At 39.7% G+C, this 18320-nt stretch overlaps 1 protein-coding gene across 5 annotated transcripts in view; it reads left to right on the top strand.

Annotated features, from left to right (window-relative positions):
• Window positions 1–5396: 5396 nt before the first annotated feature.
• The window catches only part of ppfia3 (PTPRF interacting protein alpha 3), a 42838-nt gene continuing 29914 nt past the window's right edge, over window positions 5397–18320 (top strand). For all 5 annotated transcript variants that reach the window (XR_013488050.1, XM_078161630.1, XM_033644504.2 and 2 more), the window contains exons 1-8: window positions 5397–5898; window positions 14549–14650; window positions 14870–15109; window positions 15201–15260; window positions 17089–17217; window positions 17357–17449; window positions 18048–18100; window positions 18195–18288. Coding sequence is in view for 4 of the 5 variants with exons in the window: in XM_078161630.1 (XP_078017756.1) it covers window positions 5548–5898; window positions 14549–14650; window positions 14870–15109; window positions 15201–15260; window positions 17089–17217; window positions 17357–17449; window positions 18048–18100; window positions 18195–18288 (1122 nt within the window). In the remaining variant the exon portion in view is untranslated. The remainder of the gene's footprint in view (window positions 5899–14548; window positions 14651–14869; window positions 15110–15200; window positions 15261–17088; window positions 17218–17356; window positions 17450–18047; window positions 18101–18194; window positions 18289–18320) is intronic.

Below are 18320 nucleotides of genomic sequence, written 5' to 3'. Positions count from 1 at the left end.
GATCATCAAGTCGGTGTTTATTACGATGTAATGCCTGGAGTTCAGACGCAGCAGGAACATTTATTTTGAAATGTCCAGTCTCATAGACAGAGAAGCACTACAGTTGTTCTTCCATGTAAACAGGTTTTGATATGTCCCAGCCAATATGAATACATAATATACACTTCTTTTTTTTTTTAGCACAAATGCACATGCAAACCAGGTAAAGCATTATAGTTTTATTCTGTTGCTAATTCAGTTTTGTATTGGGGCATACTCCCATTTAAAAAATCCCAAGTCTCCACTCTTAAGTCAGCAGTAAAATAATACTGGAAGATACCAAAAAATTGTTCTCAAAGCTGATGTTGATGGATGTAAATAGTATGCCTGTAAAGCAAAAGGGAATGATAGTATGACAGTCAGTCTGTTTAGATGCTTTAATGAACCTTAACTTCTTAATTTATGATATTCTTACAAAAGTATAAACTTGTTTTTATAAAATTGAGATGAAAAGTAGCCGTTAAAGCCATTTTTATGTGTTGAAATAACATAAGACCAATTTTTAAATGCTTAGGAAATGAATACTGAAAGAAATCATGAAAAGCTAAGCTAAACAAGTATATATTTAATTCTATACTTAAATAAAAGCATAATTAGACAAAGGGATTCATTATTCATGTTGGTGGGATTGTGTCTGTCTTTTATTAGCCATTTTCCTTCAAGCTGATATCCTGTAAATTTTGCGTGAGGCTCTGCTCCCTGTGGGAACTCCAACAGGTCGGTGTTGTGTGGTGTCTGCTGTTCTGCAGAGGGCTTCATCCACAACAGGAGCTCTGACATTTCATCCAACTGTTTGTGACCAGAGGTGACACTGAAGCTGTCAACACACTGTCAGCGGCTCTGTTAAGACGTCATGGCAGGAGGGCATGATGCAGTGTGATCCTGTGAGTACTCTGTGCTCAGGAGTGTTATAAATGTAAATTACTGTACTCTCTTTTCTCTTCATATTTCTGTTTTTTTTTTTTTAAAGAAAGATTAATTTCACTTTTGATATTAAGCATTTTACTGCAACGACACGTCAGTCTTCTTCTTCATAAGTAAAATGTAATGACAGAATCTGGACATTTAAAGCAGTATTATTCCATGACAGGTTATTAAGTATTACAGTTAAAGAATAAAAGTTCTTCCTTATTCAGTGACAGTGGCCTCAGTGAGTTGTGCATCCCTCAGAGAGGAACAAATAAGCACTGTCATTCTATAAATGGCTCTTTTCTATGTTTTACAGTCTCAGATGAGGTTGTCATTTGAGGTTGTGTTGTGTGAAGGTCTTTGCTGATAATGTTAAATATTTCTGAGGCAGTCAGTCGAGTCTGTGATTAAGAAAAAACTTCATTAGGTAATAGACTTAATTCAGAAAGAGGTGACATAGTGCCTTATTGTGCTGTTTATTTTTATGCTGCCTCACTGCAAAGAGAATTTCCTCTGACCTGAACCATCAGTGATCAGTTTTTTGTTCATCTCTCCAAATTATGATTTTTTTTCTTTCTCCAAATTTAATTTGGCTGCACTTTGAATCTCACTGGCCCCTCTACTGTACATCATCCTCACTGAAGAGGGCATTACGTCACCTCCACCACATCCCCTCCTCCCCCCTCTCTCTCCGTCACTACCTAGGTGCTAAAGACCCGCCTCCCCTGCGCTGTGACTGGCTGACAGACCGAGCCTTTCATGACTGGTGATGGTGACTGGTAAATTTTTACTGACAGAAGAAGCGGGTGATTTAATCATGAAGAAGGAATTGTCAACATTTTTATTCAATAGGTTTGAATAAATCATTTAACCCCCATAAGAACCCCCCAAATGACTCACTTTATAATAAACTTTTAACAAAAGTCAAAGTCCTGGTCATTTTAAAGTTGTTTATCTCTGACTGTGACCTTTTAAATGTTCCTCATACTCCTCAGTTTCACACAAAAACATTATAGTCCATGATAGTTGTTTAAAATGTAGACATTTGGCCTAAACTCTTATGGTACCAGTTCATTGCATTTCTCTTATTTGGCCACCAGAGGGCGCACTTGTTTAATTATTTCAGTAAGTTTCATGTACCACACAGTGAGGATAAATTAAGGAAATAATTCTGACTCTGATCGTGTGTTTTAGTTTTGTGTTTCAAGACAGAAAACTTTAAAAGGGTGCAATTAGAGATGAGTGTGAGGATGTGAGGAGTTTCTGTGGTGGCCGCCGGCGTGAGCTTGTTTCTTTAAGACCCAGCATCTCACTGAGGAGAAGAGATGAGGGAAGATAAACGATGGGAGGTCGTCAAGGTGCACACAAACATCAAGAAGGAGGCCGGAAGCGCTGTTATTTGTCTTCACAATAAAGTTTCAATCAAGTAGTGTTTTTGTTGTAGGTTATTTTTAGAAGGGATATATTTTATCTTTTAACAGAGTGACACTACATTACTCAGTTTCAACAAAAGATAGATGTCCGCAATGAGTCAATACCGATCATTACACCTGTCCTCGGTTCCTGTTAGCCCGCCTGTCCTGTAAATCAGTGTTTTCCAGCTTTCTCCGGCTTGTGATCCTTTAGAGCAAAGTGGTGTCTACTCAGAATCAGGTGCATTATGTTTAGTTGTAAGCAGCTCAATCAAAGACTGATGTTTCCTCCTCAGACGGTTTAATTTGAAAAGTTTTAAGACATCTGAAGAGATACAACTATCAAGTTTCCCTCAATAAAAAACAGGGATGAGAGACACATGAAATTGTAGCAGAATTACTATGTGGTTTTTAATGATCCTTTTTACTTTACCTAATAAAACCAGCCCTGAATCATACTAACACTAATAATAAAACTACTTATACTACAACCAATACTATACTATATAAGATATACGTCATATATATTAGATATTATTATATACACTAAAATGTATATAATAATATCTAATATATGGTGGTTCCCAACCATTTTCCATAAGAGACCCCTTTTCTGTCATTGAGTAAACTGATGATCCCTGACTACGTGACATATTTAATGGATATTTCATATTATATTCAACATATAACAATAACAGCACAGAACATCTGATAAACTGCACTGTTGACTCAAATAGTGAATGCAATAGCTACAGGAAGTTTCTGTACAACAAGCAATTTGGGTCAAATTTGGGCAAATTATTATTTGTGAATATTCATCAAAGATGAGTTCTTTTTTGGGACAAATTCAGTGTATTCTTCTCCCTGTTAGTTCCTGTTAGTTATTTGGTTGTTTCAAGTGTGTACCTTTTTAATGCAGGGCAAAGCCGTTAAGCATAGAGTGGAGTCTCTGTGCCCAAGTTTATATCTTGAATAATAATTCAAACTTTTAAAATAATAGTTTAAAGTAGTTTTCTTCACAGAAATGAATAAAATGCTGAGACATAAGCCTGTATAGTTAATTTATTATTATTATTATTTTGCAGCATTTTTTAGCATTTTTAGCATTTTTTTTTATTATTATTAAGTTTTCTTATACCCCTGTAATTCAAGAAGGCCTCCCAACCCTTTGGTGATCCCTGATGGGGCCGCAACCCCAGGTTGGGAACCAGTGAGCTAAATGATAATTAAAATGAGAGCAACAAATGAGATAAGAGGAAAGAAAAGCAATTTTAAAAAATCACTGATAAAAAATGTTAAATAAGCAATTAAAATACTCAAGTACATTGACTCAGTGTGTAGGTGGGCTGTGTAATGAAGTGTAGGTTCGATGTGGTCATTTTTAACCATATTTGGATTCGCCATGTTTTCTTACATCCAAATCTTTGTGGCACTTCGGTCAGACAATCGATGTACTGGATCTGACCAGCTGTTTGCATGCATTTGCAGACTTGCATCTTTTATTGTGAAAGTCCTGACCGGATGTTGCCCGTGTTTCCTGCGTGCAACTTGACGCAGCGGCTGAGCAGCACCGTCGCTCCCACAGCAGAGAGAGAGAGGGAGGGGATGGGGCAGGCTGGTAACCGGGCTGTAACGGGGATAAGCTGCAGCCTCCGTGTCTCAGGTGCTCCGATGGAGTGAACCGGCCAGCGATGCGCCTTTACTTCCTTTCTCTGTCCATCATGGAGAGGGTAAGACACACTGACCGTCCGGCGGCGGCTGGAAGCCACCGTGATGCTCGGTACACAGATCTAGGCGTGCGTTAGACCGTCCAGCTGTTTTTATGGGTGGGGGTGGTGTGGGGAGGAGGAGGAGGGGAGGCAGTGGGGTGTTGATGGGAAATAGACGCCTTGCAGTCGGAATAAAGCCAAAGCGGCGCACCGTGTTCCGACATCTGGCTCCATTATATCCCTAAAAATAATCCAATTGCGTGATATCTTGTGATTGAATGTGTTAATTAGGCCTACATCATTTCCAGCGTGATTGGCACCTCCTACCATGATGTGATAGCGGTGTGAGGCTACACTGCTCAGCCCTACATGCATAGAAATAGGCTGTTTATTACATATTTAGACCATTTATTTTGTTAGACAGCAATCCATCTCCCGTCCTGACACTCTGAAGATAATAAGCCTCCTGATTTCCCTACAGTATTTTTTACAGATGGGTTCCGGAGCCGTAGAGAGAAGCCCATTTCCTCCTGGATACAGCCCGTAATTACAATTCATGATGACACCCTTTTTTCTCTCCTCACACATGAATGTATGAAACAGCGCCGCATCTTTCTGCTACCTACAGGCCTAATAATTGTTCTGTGGTTGCGTGACGGCGTTTTTGTAGGCTGCTGAGGTAAAGCCACCATTCACGACTCATTTCCGTACATCATGCGCATTCATTTTCACCATCATGATGACTGTGGACGCTCGGATACATAAAGCCGAGACATGCACTGATGGATGAATTACTCCAGACGTTGGGTATCGCGATGGCAGTCAGTGGAGAGAGAGCTGTGCTGCAGCAGCAATGGTTTTTCTGTCTTTGAGGTTTGGAAGAACGCCTGGGAGAGGTGCATGTAGTGTGTGTATGTGTGTGTGTGTGTGTGTGTGTGTGTGTGTGTGTGTGTCAGGGTGGCTCACGTGTGATGGTATGAGGGATCACAACCTGGTGAGCAGCGCAGGCTTTATTACAACATCCTGTGCTCCACATCATTTTGTTCGGTCACATTATTCACACTAAAATGTCCTCTCCCTTTCTTCTTCTTCTCTCTAGGTTCGTCTCTCATCTCAGTGAAGCCTGGGCCAGGGGTCAGAGGTCATCCACCAAACCGGCACTTCTCCCTCTTACCCCTGCACCCCCACCCCACCCTGTCCCTCCACCAGCCCCTGTCACCCCACACTGTTTCCCCAGAACACTGGAACTTATCTGACCTCCTCTTCCCCACACTTTTCTCTCCCTCACACACTCACACACTCACAGAGCTCGTCTCCCCCCCAGCACTTGTCTCTTGCCTGCCACCCAATCAGCTTGAGAGGAACGACCCTCCTAACCGACGAAGTCACTGTTGGCCAGTTAATGACGAGTCAGTGGTCCACCAGGCAAGTGTCCTAGACAGCTTCTCAGACAACACCTCTCACACCCAGGCCTCAAGATGATGTGCGAGGTGATGCCCACCATCTCGGAGGACGGTCGCGGCGGCGGAGGAGGCGGCTCGTCTTCCCCGGCAGGGGGCGGAGGAGGGATGGGCGGAGGGATGGGAGGCATGGGGGGCTACGGCGGCAGGGATCCCCGCAGTGGTGGTGGTGGTGGTGGTGGCAGCGACGAAGGGGGCAGCACTGGCAACCTGGAGTCGCTGATGGTGAACATGCTGACGGAGAGGGAGAGGCTGCTGGAGAGCCTGAGGGAAACCCAGGACAGCCTGGGGACAGCGCACCTACGCCTGAGGGAGCTGGGCCACGAGAAGGAGTCGCTCCAGAGGCAGTTGTCCATTGCCCTGCCACAGGTACGATGACTTAGGGGGTCAAGAGGAGGTGGGAGCAACTGATACACCTAGTTTTAATATCACATAATGCTGTTTCAGTACTGCGCCGTAGCACACACTACCAGGCACAGTCCAAGGGGCCCATGTGTCAGGGGCCTCCTGGCCTTTACTTCAAATACCAGTCAGGAAGAGACTCAAAATGACCACAAAGAGACATAAAACAACAACAAAAAAGACATAAAATAACCTCAAAGAGACACAAAATGATCACAAAGTGTGTGTGTCATGCTCCAGTGTAGGAGAGGTGGTGGGGCCCTTTGCATATCTGTGCCCAGGGGCCAATTGTCTCATTATCCGCCCATGTCTGTAAGAGGGTATCGTTATTTTTATAGCTACGATTATACCTACATTGTAATAGGCCATATTTGAGTTTTGCCTTGTCAAGGTCAGACTGAAAGTGTGAATGAAGGAAGGTCTCATCAAAAAATGATCTGTGCAACTGGCTTGAAAGGACAAGATCAGTCATATCTCTAATGGTATTGCATTATGTAAGGTAAAGACAAGTGCATGCACAGCCCAGATTTGAGATTTTACTTTGCGTAAACAGTTCACCCCAAAATGAAGACCCATTTGTATCAGAGTGTAATGTAAGGTGGATTCAAAAGTACATCATTTACGCCATTATCTCTCACGTAGTTATTCACAGTGCCGTGGACAGACACATGCACATCCTGCAGTAGCATGCGAGGATACACTGCACTGCACGCATGACTGAAGCATGATCACTGAGGAGAACATAGGAGATGATGCCTGGACCCGTATTTCAACAATCTATTCACTAAACTAAACAGTGTTAAGAGGCTGTTTTAAAAAACGCTCTGTGTTTTATGCTTTCATTAGAGCAGGAAAAAAGACTGTTAGCTACGAGCTTAAGCTTTAATAGTTTGGGTGAAGGTTGAGATTGAACAGATGGAAGTATTGGTAAGAATCTGCTGTTTGTTTTTTGGTTCTACATGCTGGCACGTGGGTGTGTGGTTGTGGTGAACTGTTCCTTTAATGCTCCTAGTACTCTCAGCTACTAGATTCAGATATCGTTGGGGATGTGCATGAGTCTGTTTTGAAGACAGGGAGAAACAGGCAGCTCAAAAACTTAACCCTTAAAAATTCTAAATGAAGATCTAATAAACATATGCAGAATATAACACCAGAATGCAGGATTAACTTCAACATTCATCCTTGCAGGCAGCAGTGTTGGAAAAGTACTAAAATCATTTTCTTAATGTATAAAAAAGCATCAAAATTAGAAATCCTACATTCAAAATCTGACATCAGCCTAAGTAAACACGTATTATCGGTCGGATCTTGTACTGTATCAAAAGTACTCCTAGTGAAAATGGTTCCTTTCACAGTGTTGAATTATTGATGCGTTAACCTGTTAGCAGGGTTTTAATGTTGTAGCCGGTCCAGGTGGCGCTGAGTCTGACTCCTTTATTGTTCTGCTGGGGAGTTTAAAGTACAGCAACACAGATGGAAACCATCGTATCTCCAACATCAACATCATCTTTCTTTTCTCCCATTAAAACCCTTTAGACGATGCCACAAATGTGAAGCTAAGATGAGGCTGCATTATAAAGTCTTCAGGGTAAAACATGGCTGCGATATTATAACAGTGGGTACTTAATGAGCTCAGTGCATGGGGAATAACAGATTTAAAGAAATACAACCAATACCTTAAAATTGTACTTGACTGTAGTAAAATTCTTAACTTAAAGGAGTATTTGATTGCTGGAAAGATGTTTTTATTTTCTCAAAACTGGGTTGTCTGTGCAGTAGAAAGATGAAGATACTGTGGTACTCGCTTTCACGCAAGAGGTAAAAGACCTACAACTCCCAGAATGCCTTGCGCCGCACTGGGCCAAAAAAAGGTCCCGCTGGTGCAGGTTGCTCGTCGGAAAAACAATATGGCGGTCAGTAGGTAATAATTGATCTCAAATAACAGCTAAACCGTAAACTAAAAATATGTTTTAGTTTTAGTTTTTAGTTTATAGTTTGGTCTGTGTTTTAGAGTGAGAGCTAGCTTTCTCTCTCAATCCACTTCTATACTCTTTGTGTCATGGTCGTGGGCATTCAGATATGAGGAAGTACAATCTGTAGTTTGAACGACAGACCTAGAGCCAGCGAACATCATCATCCGGCGGATTTTTACTGTCTAATGAGCAGGAAGATCTGGGCACTGACAAGAAGGAGGGAATTTTAACAGTTCATCGACACATACTACCCACATTATTATGACACAGAGCTGGTTGAAAATCAGCAAAGTATTCCTTTAATGATGCTGGATTATCATTCAGCAACCATGACTAGTTGCAAGTAGTTGTCGGTTTCTACTGTAATATACAGTGAAACTATATCACCTTTAACATTTACAAACAGCAGTAAACAAAGGCAGTAGAGGTTAATGACAGAAACACACCCTTGTCTTAATATCAGCAAGAGAAACAGAAACTAAACCTCATGTTGCCAGCTTGTTAACATGGCAGCTCAGATAGTGTCACTTAAGTGAGACAGAGTAAAATACCACAAGAACGAAGCATACAAACCTGTAATGCACTTGACAGGCAAACTTATCACACAATGGTGTAGGCTTTCTAACACCAGCCTACAATGATGCTCTTTGATAACTGGTAAGAGCTACTGGGTTGCACAGTGGTTAATGCACTTCCTTTGTGCCGTATATAGAGCCTTCATTTTCCCAGGAGATCGTACCCAGTGGCAGACAGAACTGCACGGTGAAAGCCAGGCTTATAGGGAACCAATCTAAATGACAGTTGTGTCACTGTATAGCTGTTACATTGTGCAATCAACACTTACTTTATAATGATAAGTTAAAGCAAAAAATTGTATTTCCACTTAAACAAAAGCTAAGTGTAGCCCCGCCTTGTGCCCCTTTGTATCACTGTTACATTCAAGTCACATTGCTCATCACCTGATTTTCCAAAAGTATAAAGCCTGTGATCTTTGACAAACCCAGAACAATCTGTATGAACAATTTTTGCACCAAAAACCCCCCACCAACATTAAATTGTGACTGTATGTGCCATGCAGGTAGCTGGAAATGACGTATACCCTTGCTTTTTTGTAAAAGACAAGCAAAATACTGTGTTATTTTGTGTGGAAAAAATAAAAATCATTGGAAAGTTAAATCAATACAGTGCTATAACAGATAATAGAACTTTAAATTTTGGTTAAAGATGTGTCATTTCATCTGATTGGAATAGGAAATACAGTCACTGTATTCAGAAACAAGCTGAAACTCTTTGTTATTGTGCTGCTATTTTTCAGTCTTTGAGGATTCTAGAAATACTTCCAGAGCAGCAGCTAGTGTTGGTGAAATTGCCTTCTAGGTTTTCTAAAATTGTTAGGGATTTTTTTTTTCTAAAATTGTTTACCTGTGTGATGGTAATACACAAGAAGCACAAGGTGGGGCTGAGCTACAACCTGGAGACGATGGCAAAATGTTGCATTTGCCCCTGCAGTCCAGGAGCCAATTATTATATTATCCCACATCCCAGTGCCCGAGAGCTAATCATTTTGTAATTCCACTCAACATACAAGGGCTCCGTCTCTATTTTCAGGCGGGAGTCATTGTTGGATGCCTCGGGCGCCGATGATGCCTCCCTCATTGTTAGTGCACTATTTTTCTCTGTCGCTACGCCTGGAAAAAAAAAATCAAAATGAAATAACAGATGTAGCAGCGCCGCACGTTCTAACACACAGTGACTGGACATTAAAGGGCAATATTACCTCACTGAGAGGAGATCAATATAGTGCACACATCTGCAGAAACACACACACGGGCACAGAGGAACACACGGAGCTGTGATACATGCTACAGTAGATGAGTTCACTGAGTTCGTCTGTGTGTGTTAGACGTTGCCAAGAGAGAAAAATAGGAGAGAGGGATGGAGAGAGTGACAGCATGGCACACACACACACAGAAAAACCTGGTGATATGAAACACACAGAGACTAACAAATCAAGCCCATTTGCATATTGCTGCATACTAATAAGGTAGCTTCTAGAGTCTGTTTTAGATGTGGTGTATCATGACAGGGGGAGATTGAAATGGATGAAGAGGGAGAGTGGCAGAGAGAGTAGGAAAAAGCTGAATGCCAGCGTAGAATGATTTGCATCGACCAAAATGACAGCGATCGAAAGAGAGGAATCTAGAAAGTGTGTGGTACCGGTGGTCCATCTCACTCCATCTTTTACATGAATTAATCCCAGAATTATGATATCCTTTGGGCCCAGAACATGCCATCTGCACACAGCAATTTCCTCCTTGATCCTCCCTACTTCCATCTTTTCAAATAAGCTTCTTTCCTTTCACGTCTTTCTTCATCCTCCCATAATTCAGCCCAGTGAGCACGAGATGTAGAGGCTTGTTAGAGACTGTACATGCTGTACTTTTTTTTTTTTTTTTGTAAATGCATTTTGGCTGGCAGAGGGTGTCGAGGTAAGGCAGCTGTTTGCTGCTGTGTGGGTAAACTGATGAGTGGTAACACAGAGCAAAGAACACAGCGGCACGGCGCATCCATCAGTGCCCTTTAATGACTTGTTTTGCATAAGCAGTTTTTGAAAAACACACAAGATTGGGTGCACACGTGGTCGTGTGCTCTGTGTCATGTGCATATCACGCCACCGTCATGCACGAGCAGAGAGGACAATCAGTGCACGGATGAGTGGTTGTGCATAAGATCATGTGTTCAGTGGAGGGCTGTGATTGGAGAAAAAAAAATCATCTCTGCTGAAAGTTAGTATTTCATGATGTCACTCTCTGTGTTGATTTGTTGCCATAGACACATTAAGTTTGACCAAAGGCAACAGATTTTAATCATAACTATCATGTAGCTAACCTCACATTATACATAATTGGATTAAATTACACAAAATCACAACAATTCAACTGGACTGCTGTCAGTTGGAAATATAAGACATTACACTACGCTGGCCTCACTCCAGCTCCTCACATGCTTGTTTAACCTCCAGGCGTTTGTTTTAATGACAGCCAAACGCACAGCCAGTCATGGTTATTGAGCAATTAAACCAATTTCAGGTGCAGCACGTGCAATAAACCTGGTTGTTAGATTTTATGTCGAGGCCTGGTTTAAGACTCCCGGTGGCCATTAACCGTGAGCGCTGTGGTAGATATGGCAAAGATTATACAGTATGCTGCTGTGTGGAGGGATTTCCTCACTGCATGTCTGTGCTTGTTTTTTCATCGCAGTGAAAGTCTGTGAGGTTGACTGTGTATGTTTGCTAATGAAATCAAGACATGTTCACTGTAGATAATTGTGCTGTGTGGGTTAAGGGGAAATATTGGCAGTAAAAGTTCCATTCTGCAGTCTTTGTTTATTAGTGTAAGTTTGTCATTCTTTGGGTAAAGTGGCCAAAGTCAGGGGAGGTCACCTCATGCTGAGACCATGGAGTTTGGCAAAGATTGTTTTTTTTTTTAAACCGATCATCATTTGTTGGTTTTAGACCTGCTGACTCAACATTCCACTCATTTATACAATGGAGAAATTCATAAAAGAAACATTCATTCATTCTTTACTGTAACAGCTTATCCTGTTAAGGGTTGTGGGGGGGCTGGAGCTTATCACCATTAATGAAGCAACAGAGGAAATAAAAATATTTGCCTCACGGTGGAGATCCAGTGTATGGCAGCCCATTTCCACCAGTGTGATGAAAAGAAAAAAAAAGACCCTGTAGGTCCTAATGAGGAACTTTTTTGAATGACTAAGTGTCTTAAAATGATGACTAACTTATCTTAAAATAATGACTTATCTAAAAAAAAAAGACTAACCTATCTCAAAATAATAACTTACTTATCTCAAAATAATGACTTACTTATCTCAAAATAATAATTTACTTATCTCAAAATAATGACTGACTTATCTCAAAATAATAACTTACTTATCTCAAAATAATGACTAACTTATCTCAAAATAATAACTTACTTCTCTCAAAATAATAACTTACTTATCTCAAAATAATGACTTATCTCAAAATAATAACTTACTTCTCTCAAAATAATGACTTACTTATCTCAAAATAATGACTAACTTATCTCAAAATAATGACTTACTTATCTCAAAATAATAACTTACTTATCTCAAAATAATGACTAACTTATCTCAAAATAATGACTTACTTCTCTCAAAATAATAACTTATCTCAAAATAATGACTTACTTATCTCAAAATAATAACTTACTTATCCCAAAATAATGACTAACGTATCTCAAAATAATAACTTACTTATCTCAAAATAATGACTAACTTATCTCAAAATAATGACTTACTTCTCTCAAAATAATAACTTATCTCAAAATAATGACTAACTTATCTCAAAATAATGACTTACTTATCTCAAAATAATAACTTACTTATCTCAAAATAATGACTAACGTATCTCAAAATAATAACTTACTTCTCTCAAAATAATGACTAAATTATCTCAAAATAATGACTTACTTATCTCAAAATAATGACTAACGTATCTCAAAATAATAACTTACTTCTCTCAAAATAATAACTTACTTATCTCAAAATAATGACTAACTTATCTCAAAATAATAACTTACTTATCTCAAAGTAATGACTAACTTATCTCAAAATAATGACTTATCTAAAAAAAAGACTAACCTATCTCAAAATAATAACTTACTTATCTCAAAATAATGACTTGCTTATCTCAAAATAATGACTGACTTATCTCAAAATAATGACTGACTTATCTCAAAATAATAACTTACTTATCTCAAAATAATGACTGACTTATCTCAAAATAATAACTTACTTATCTCAAAATAATGACTGACTTATCTCAAAATAATAACTTACTTATCTCAAAATAATGACTTACTTCTCTCAAAATAATGACTTACTTATGTCAAAATAATAACTAACTTATCTCAAAATAATAACTTACTTATCTCAAAATAATGACTAACTTATCTCAAAATAATGACTTACTTCTCTCAAAATAATGACTAAATTATCTCAAAATAATGACTTACTTATCTCAAAATAATAACTTACTTATCTCAAAATAATGACTAACGTATCTCAAAATAATAACTTACTTCTCTCAAAATAATGACTAAATTATCTCAAAATAATGACTTACTTATCTCAAAATAATGACTAACGTATCTCAAAATAATAACTTACTTCTCTCAAAATAATAACTTACTTATCTCAAAATAATGACTAACTTATCTCAAAATAATAACTTACTTATCTCAAAGTAATGACTAACTTATCTCAAAATAATGACTTATCTAAAAAAAAGACTAATCTATCTCAAAATAATAACTTACTTATCTCAAAATAATGACTTGCTTATCTCAAAATAATGACTGACTTATCTCAAAATAATGACTGACTTATCTCAAAATAATAACTTACTTATCTCAAAATAATGACTGACTTATTTCAAAATAATAACTTACTTATCTCAAAATAATGACTGACTTATCTCAAAATAATAACTTACTTATCTCAAAATAATGACTTACTTCTCTCAAAATAATGACTTACTTATGTCAAAATAATAACTAACTTATCTCAAAATAATAACTTACTTATCTCAAAATGACTAACTTATCTCAAAATAATGACTTACTTTTCTCAAAATAATGACTAACGTATCTCAAAATAATAACTTACTTATCTCAAAATAATGACTTACTTATCTCAAAATAATAACTTACTTATCTCAAAATAATGACTAACATATCTCAAAATAATGATTTACTTCTCTCAAAATAATGACTAACGTATCTCAAAATAATAACTTACTTATCTCAAAATAATGACTTACTTATCTCAAAATAATAACTTACTTATCTCAAAATAATGACTTACTTGTCTCAAAAATAATAACTAACATATCTAAAAATACTGACTTACTTAAAATAATGATTTAGTATCTCAAAATAATGAGAATCCTCCTGAAAATAATGAGTTAGTACAATTTCTCATTATTTTGAGATGACATGACAATATTCTGAGGTAACTATGTCATTATTTTTGAGAAAGCTTATCTTAATATCTCAGTGTCTTGAGATACTAACTTGTTATTTCAAGATACCAATTCATTATTTTCATGTACTAACTCATTATTTTGAGACACAAAGTCCTCTTGTTTAGGTAGAAACCCTGTTTTATAAGGATATTCTAAGTCATTATGTTGAGAAAGCTTCTCATTATTTTAAGATATCAGGTCATTATTTCGAGCAAGTTTCTCGTTATAATGACTTGCAGGATTGTGTTTCTGTCACACAGGCAGAAATGGGCTCCCATACAATACAACACAGCCATAAGACATAAAACATGGAAACTTTCACTCCCCTGCTAACTTGTTTCTAATCCCTCCTCCTGTAAAACCAGCCAGTCAAACCAAGTTTGTGCCTACCTCTGACGGCATTCTGGGAAATGAAGGACGTCACCAATTCAAGCGGTCAGGACAGTATTAGGGAGAGAGGGAGAGAGAGTAGAGCGCTTCATAACAGAATAATTTGTCGATACAGTTTGATGAGTGTGTGTGATCATGACCTCATGCAGCAGCATCGAGTCAATAACAGCTCCCTCTTGTGACCCTGCAGGAGTTTGCAGTGCTGACCAAAGAGCTGAACCTCTGCCGGGAGCAGCTGCTGGAGAGAGAGGAGGAGATAGCAGAGCTGAAAGCGGAGAGGAACAACACACGAGTCAGTACACTTACACATCTGCACTGAATGTCTGTTTAACATTATCTTCCTTATTTATTTGGTAATTACAGTTCTGGTCTAATTTTTTTGGCACGAGTTTTTATTTGTTCTGGAAGAAATCACTGTGAAACGTGAACTCTAATCATCTGAGACCAGTTATAACAGATAGGAGGTGCACTGGGAGAGGTTTTATTGTATGTGGGCCACATGTGTTTCCAGCTGCTGCTTGAACATCTGGAGTGCCTGGTGTCCCGTCACGAGCGCAGCCTGAGGATGACCGTGGTGAAGAGGCAGGCCCAGTCCCCAGCTGGGGTCTCCAGCGAGGTGGAGGTCTTAAAAGCACTCAAGTCTCTGTTTGAGCACCACAAAGCTCTGGATGAGAAGGTGAGGGAAAGACTACGGGTGGCTTTGGAGCGAGTGGCGTCCCTGGAGGAAGAGCTGCAGTCCTCCTCTCAAGAGGTGAGTCCATGTTTCTGTGCATGTTCTCACAGATTTTGGTGAGATGTCTTAGTGAAGTCTCTCCTGACAATCCTCCTCTGTATTGTTTTAGGTTCTGTCTTTAAGGGAACAAATCAAGCGAAGGCAGCAAGGACTAGACAACGGCAAAGAGGTGATGGGATGCATTTTTTATACAATTTCAGCAATGTAAATGACTCACAAAGAACTTGAAGCATTAAAGTCAGCTTATGGTTCACACAAGCAATCACTTTTTCCAGTAGAGATGAGGAAGCTGGCAAAGTCGAGCAGAGATCTGTTAGTTGTAATTTGTCAACATGAAAAATCCTTAACTATGACTGGTTTGACATTACCCCCCTGAGTGACCAACATTTAATGCCTTGAGTGCTCATACATTTGCTAAGCAGAAGAAACCTCAAAATTCAAACTGAACACTGGAAAGATAAACTTCATGATGAGAAAAGAGTCAGTGTCAGACCAGTGTAAATTAACAAGACTCAAGCCTGTCTGTGAGGCTGTACAGCATGCTAACATGCTGACATTTAGCAGGTATAATGTTCGCCATGTTCACCACCTCAGTTTAGCGTGTTAGCATGCTAACATTTGCTAACTAGCCCTAAACACAAAGGCTTTTTCTACAGAGTTTTTTTCAAACTCAGAGTCTAGGATAGAGGGTTTTGTATGCTCTGCTGATTGAAAAGCCTCTTAAAGAGATACTTTGCAGATTTTAAACCAGCTATTAATCGTAGCCATGTGGGTAGTATGTGTAAATAAATTATGGTAAACTGCAGGGACCATCTTATCAGCACCCAGATCTCCCTGCGCATCTCTCCGCTCAAATTGGTGGGTTTTTGCTGGAACTACAGATTTTAATTTTGCATTTTCTTATGAGAATTTGTGAACAGGAAGTGGGCACCATACTGTTTCCTGAAAAACTGAGATCAAACGTGAAACTAAGCAGTGCTGATAAAATATAAAACAAGTTATTGTGTTGCCTATGTCTCACCGTAAATATTTTCAGTAACATAATTGTTTAATAGCTTAAACCGCAATACGAGATTGGTTGTTACCAGCCGACCGCCATGAAAGTAGTTTTACAGGTGACTTGACAATGAAAATAAGCATTGGTTGGTCCTACAAATTTCATGTCAATCCATCCACAGGTTGAAAAGAGACAATTTCCCCAACTACAAGTGTAATGGTGGCACACGATGAAAGGTCATTCTCCCTCTGGTAACCATGAATGTCTGGCTGTGAATGTCAAGCTGTTGAGTAGATGTTGAGATATTTGACAGGACAAGACAAACTTTGACCTGCTGGTAGCCCCGGAGAAAAAGTCAGGAGATCACAAACATTATTAGGATTCATGCTCGGGGCACCATAAATGTCCACACAAAATTTTATGGTTTTCCATCCAGTGCTGGTTGAGATATTCCTTTTAGGACAAAAATAGTGAACAGAAAGTCAGACCACCAAAGAACATAATTTGCTTCCATGGAAGGTGATTTCCATTTAACGTAGTACATTAAAATCCAAAATGCTGCATAATTTCTTTCTCAATCACCAGCTGATCAGATTCCACTGATTGCCAGAAGCCACTGACTCTAGTCTACAGTATATTTCTAGATCAGTATTGGTCCATTATGGCTCTCAGCCAGCAGCACTCAGCTCAGTCCTATTGAGCAGCACTCGAAGAAGTTAGACACCATCTTGGATTTTGTATTGGTCCTAATATGATTTTCCCATAATCCATCAAAGTAAAGTGTGTTTTTGTGACTTTACACCTTAACTTTATTTTCTGGTTAGTCCATATTTTCAACATTTGAAGTGGAGTTACATTTTGAATGTAACATTTAGAACTGGAAGAATATATTTGAAAAGCCTACACTGTCAGCACATGATGTGTAGGGGGATCGTACTGTTTGCAATGTAATGGTACTTACTGCACCATTAATTAAAGTGAATCTTTTCTCTTCATCCAGCGGCTTCCCAACGGACCTTCGTCCATCTTGGATGACGGGGACATCGACAGGCAGCGGGAGGGCGAGATAGAGCGACAGAGGTCTGAGCTGGGACAGCTGAAAGAGAGACTGGCCCTCATGTGCAGACAGGTACTCGATTCGGAGACACTCTTATGGTCTAATGCGTTTGCCAAAACAAACAAAATATCACATGCCAGGAGATGCTAACGGACAGAAAGTGACGTGTGTTCGCTCAGCCTTGTATCCCCGCACTCTCGCCTCCTGACAGGTCGGGGAGATTGAGGAGCAGCTGACGTCCGCCAGGAGGGAGCTGGCCCGATCGGAGGAGGCCAACCAGAAACTACAGAGGGATGTGAAAGAGGTGAGACGCCACCGAGCTGCTGTCAGACAATAGGTGTGTGTCTGTCGCAGTGGCACAGAGTCTATTTAGCTCATACTCACAGAAATATCTAACACTTTGCTATGGTTACAAAGCCATTTGCCTACTTGGCAGCGGCGACTGTTACAGTACGCACCAGAGCCTCTACCCTGTAGCCATGGCGACGGTGCCATTGGCAATCAGTCACTGTGCTGGTAGCTGATTGAAAGGTGTATGGGGCATTTTCAGGCGAGAGGTAGTCGGGTCAGTTTACCCAGCAAACCTTTCTCCCTTCATGTCTTCTCCACGTCTAACTGCTTCTCCTTACTCTTTTATCTTCCCACCATCTGCCCCCTGCTCCCCTCTCTGTCTCTCTTTGACTTGTGCAACTGCATAAGTGGGTGCTTCTGAAAGCTGTCAACAACAGCTATTAACCAGTCATTATCATTCTTCAGCTAATAGCTGTCTGAGCTGAGTGAATTCCCTTTGATCAACACCTACTTGTAAACTTGACATTTGCCCTATCCCACTTTCTCTATCTGCTCTTCTTTGCTTCCTATTTCTGCATCCGAATCTTTACATTTTTCTCATATTCCTCCAGGCACTCTGTCAAAGGGAAGACATGGAAGAGAGAATCACCACATTAGAACGCAGGTTTGTGTTTTGTCTCTGTGAACTCTCGTTGCCTTCCTGCAAAGCGCTCTCCACTCAATGCTCCGTCTGTCTGCCGGTTTGTTCTACTTTGCAGGTACCTGAGCGCCCAGAGGGAGGCGACGTCTCTCCACGACATAAAAGATAAACTGGAGAACGAGTTGGCCAGCAAAGACTCTCTCTACAGACAGGTGGGGGGAAAGTCTCTTTCATCCCCATGTGT

Source organism: Epinephelus lanceolatus, chromosome 18 (assembly GCF_041903045.1).
Source record: "Epinephelus lanceolatus isolate andai-2023 chromosome 18, ASM4190304v1, whole genome shotgun sequence".
Lineage (NCBI taxonomy): Eukaryota > Metazoa > Chordata > Actinopteri > Perciformes > Serranidae > Epinephelus > Epinephelus lanceolatus.
Note: the sequence above shows the minus strand (reverse complement) of the source record. Positions and strands in the feature narration are given on the sequence as shown.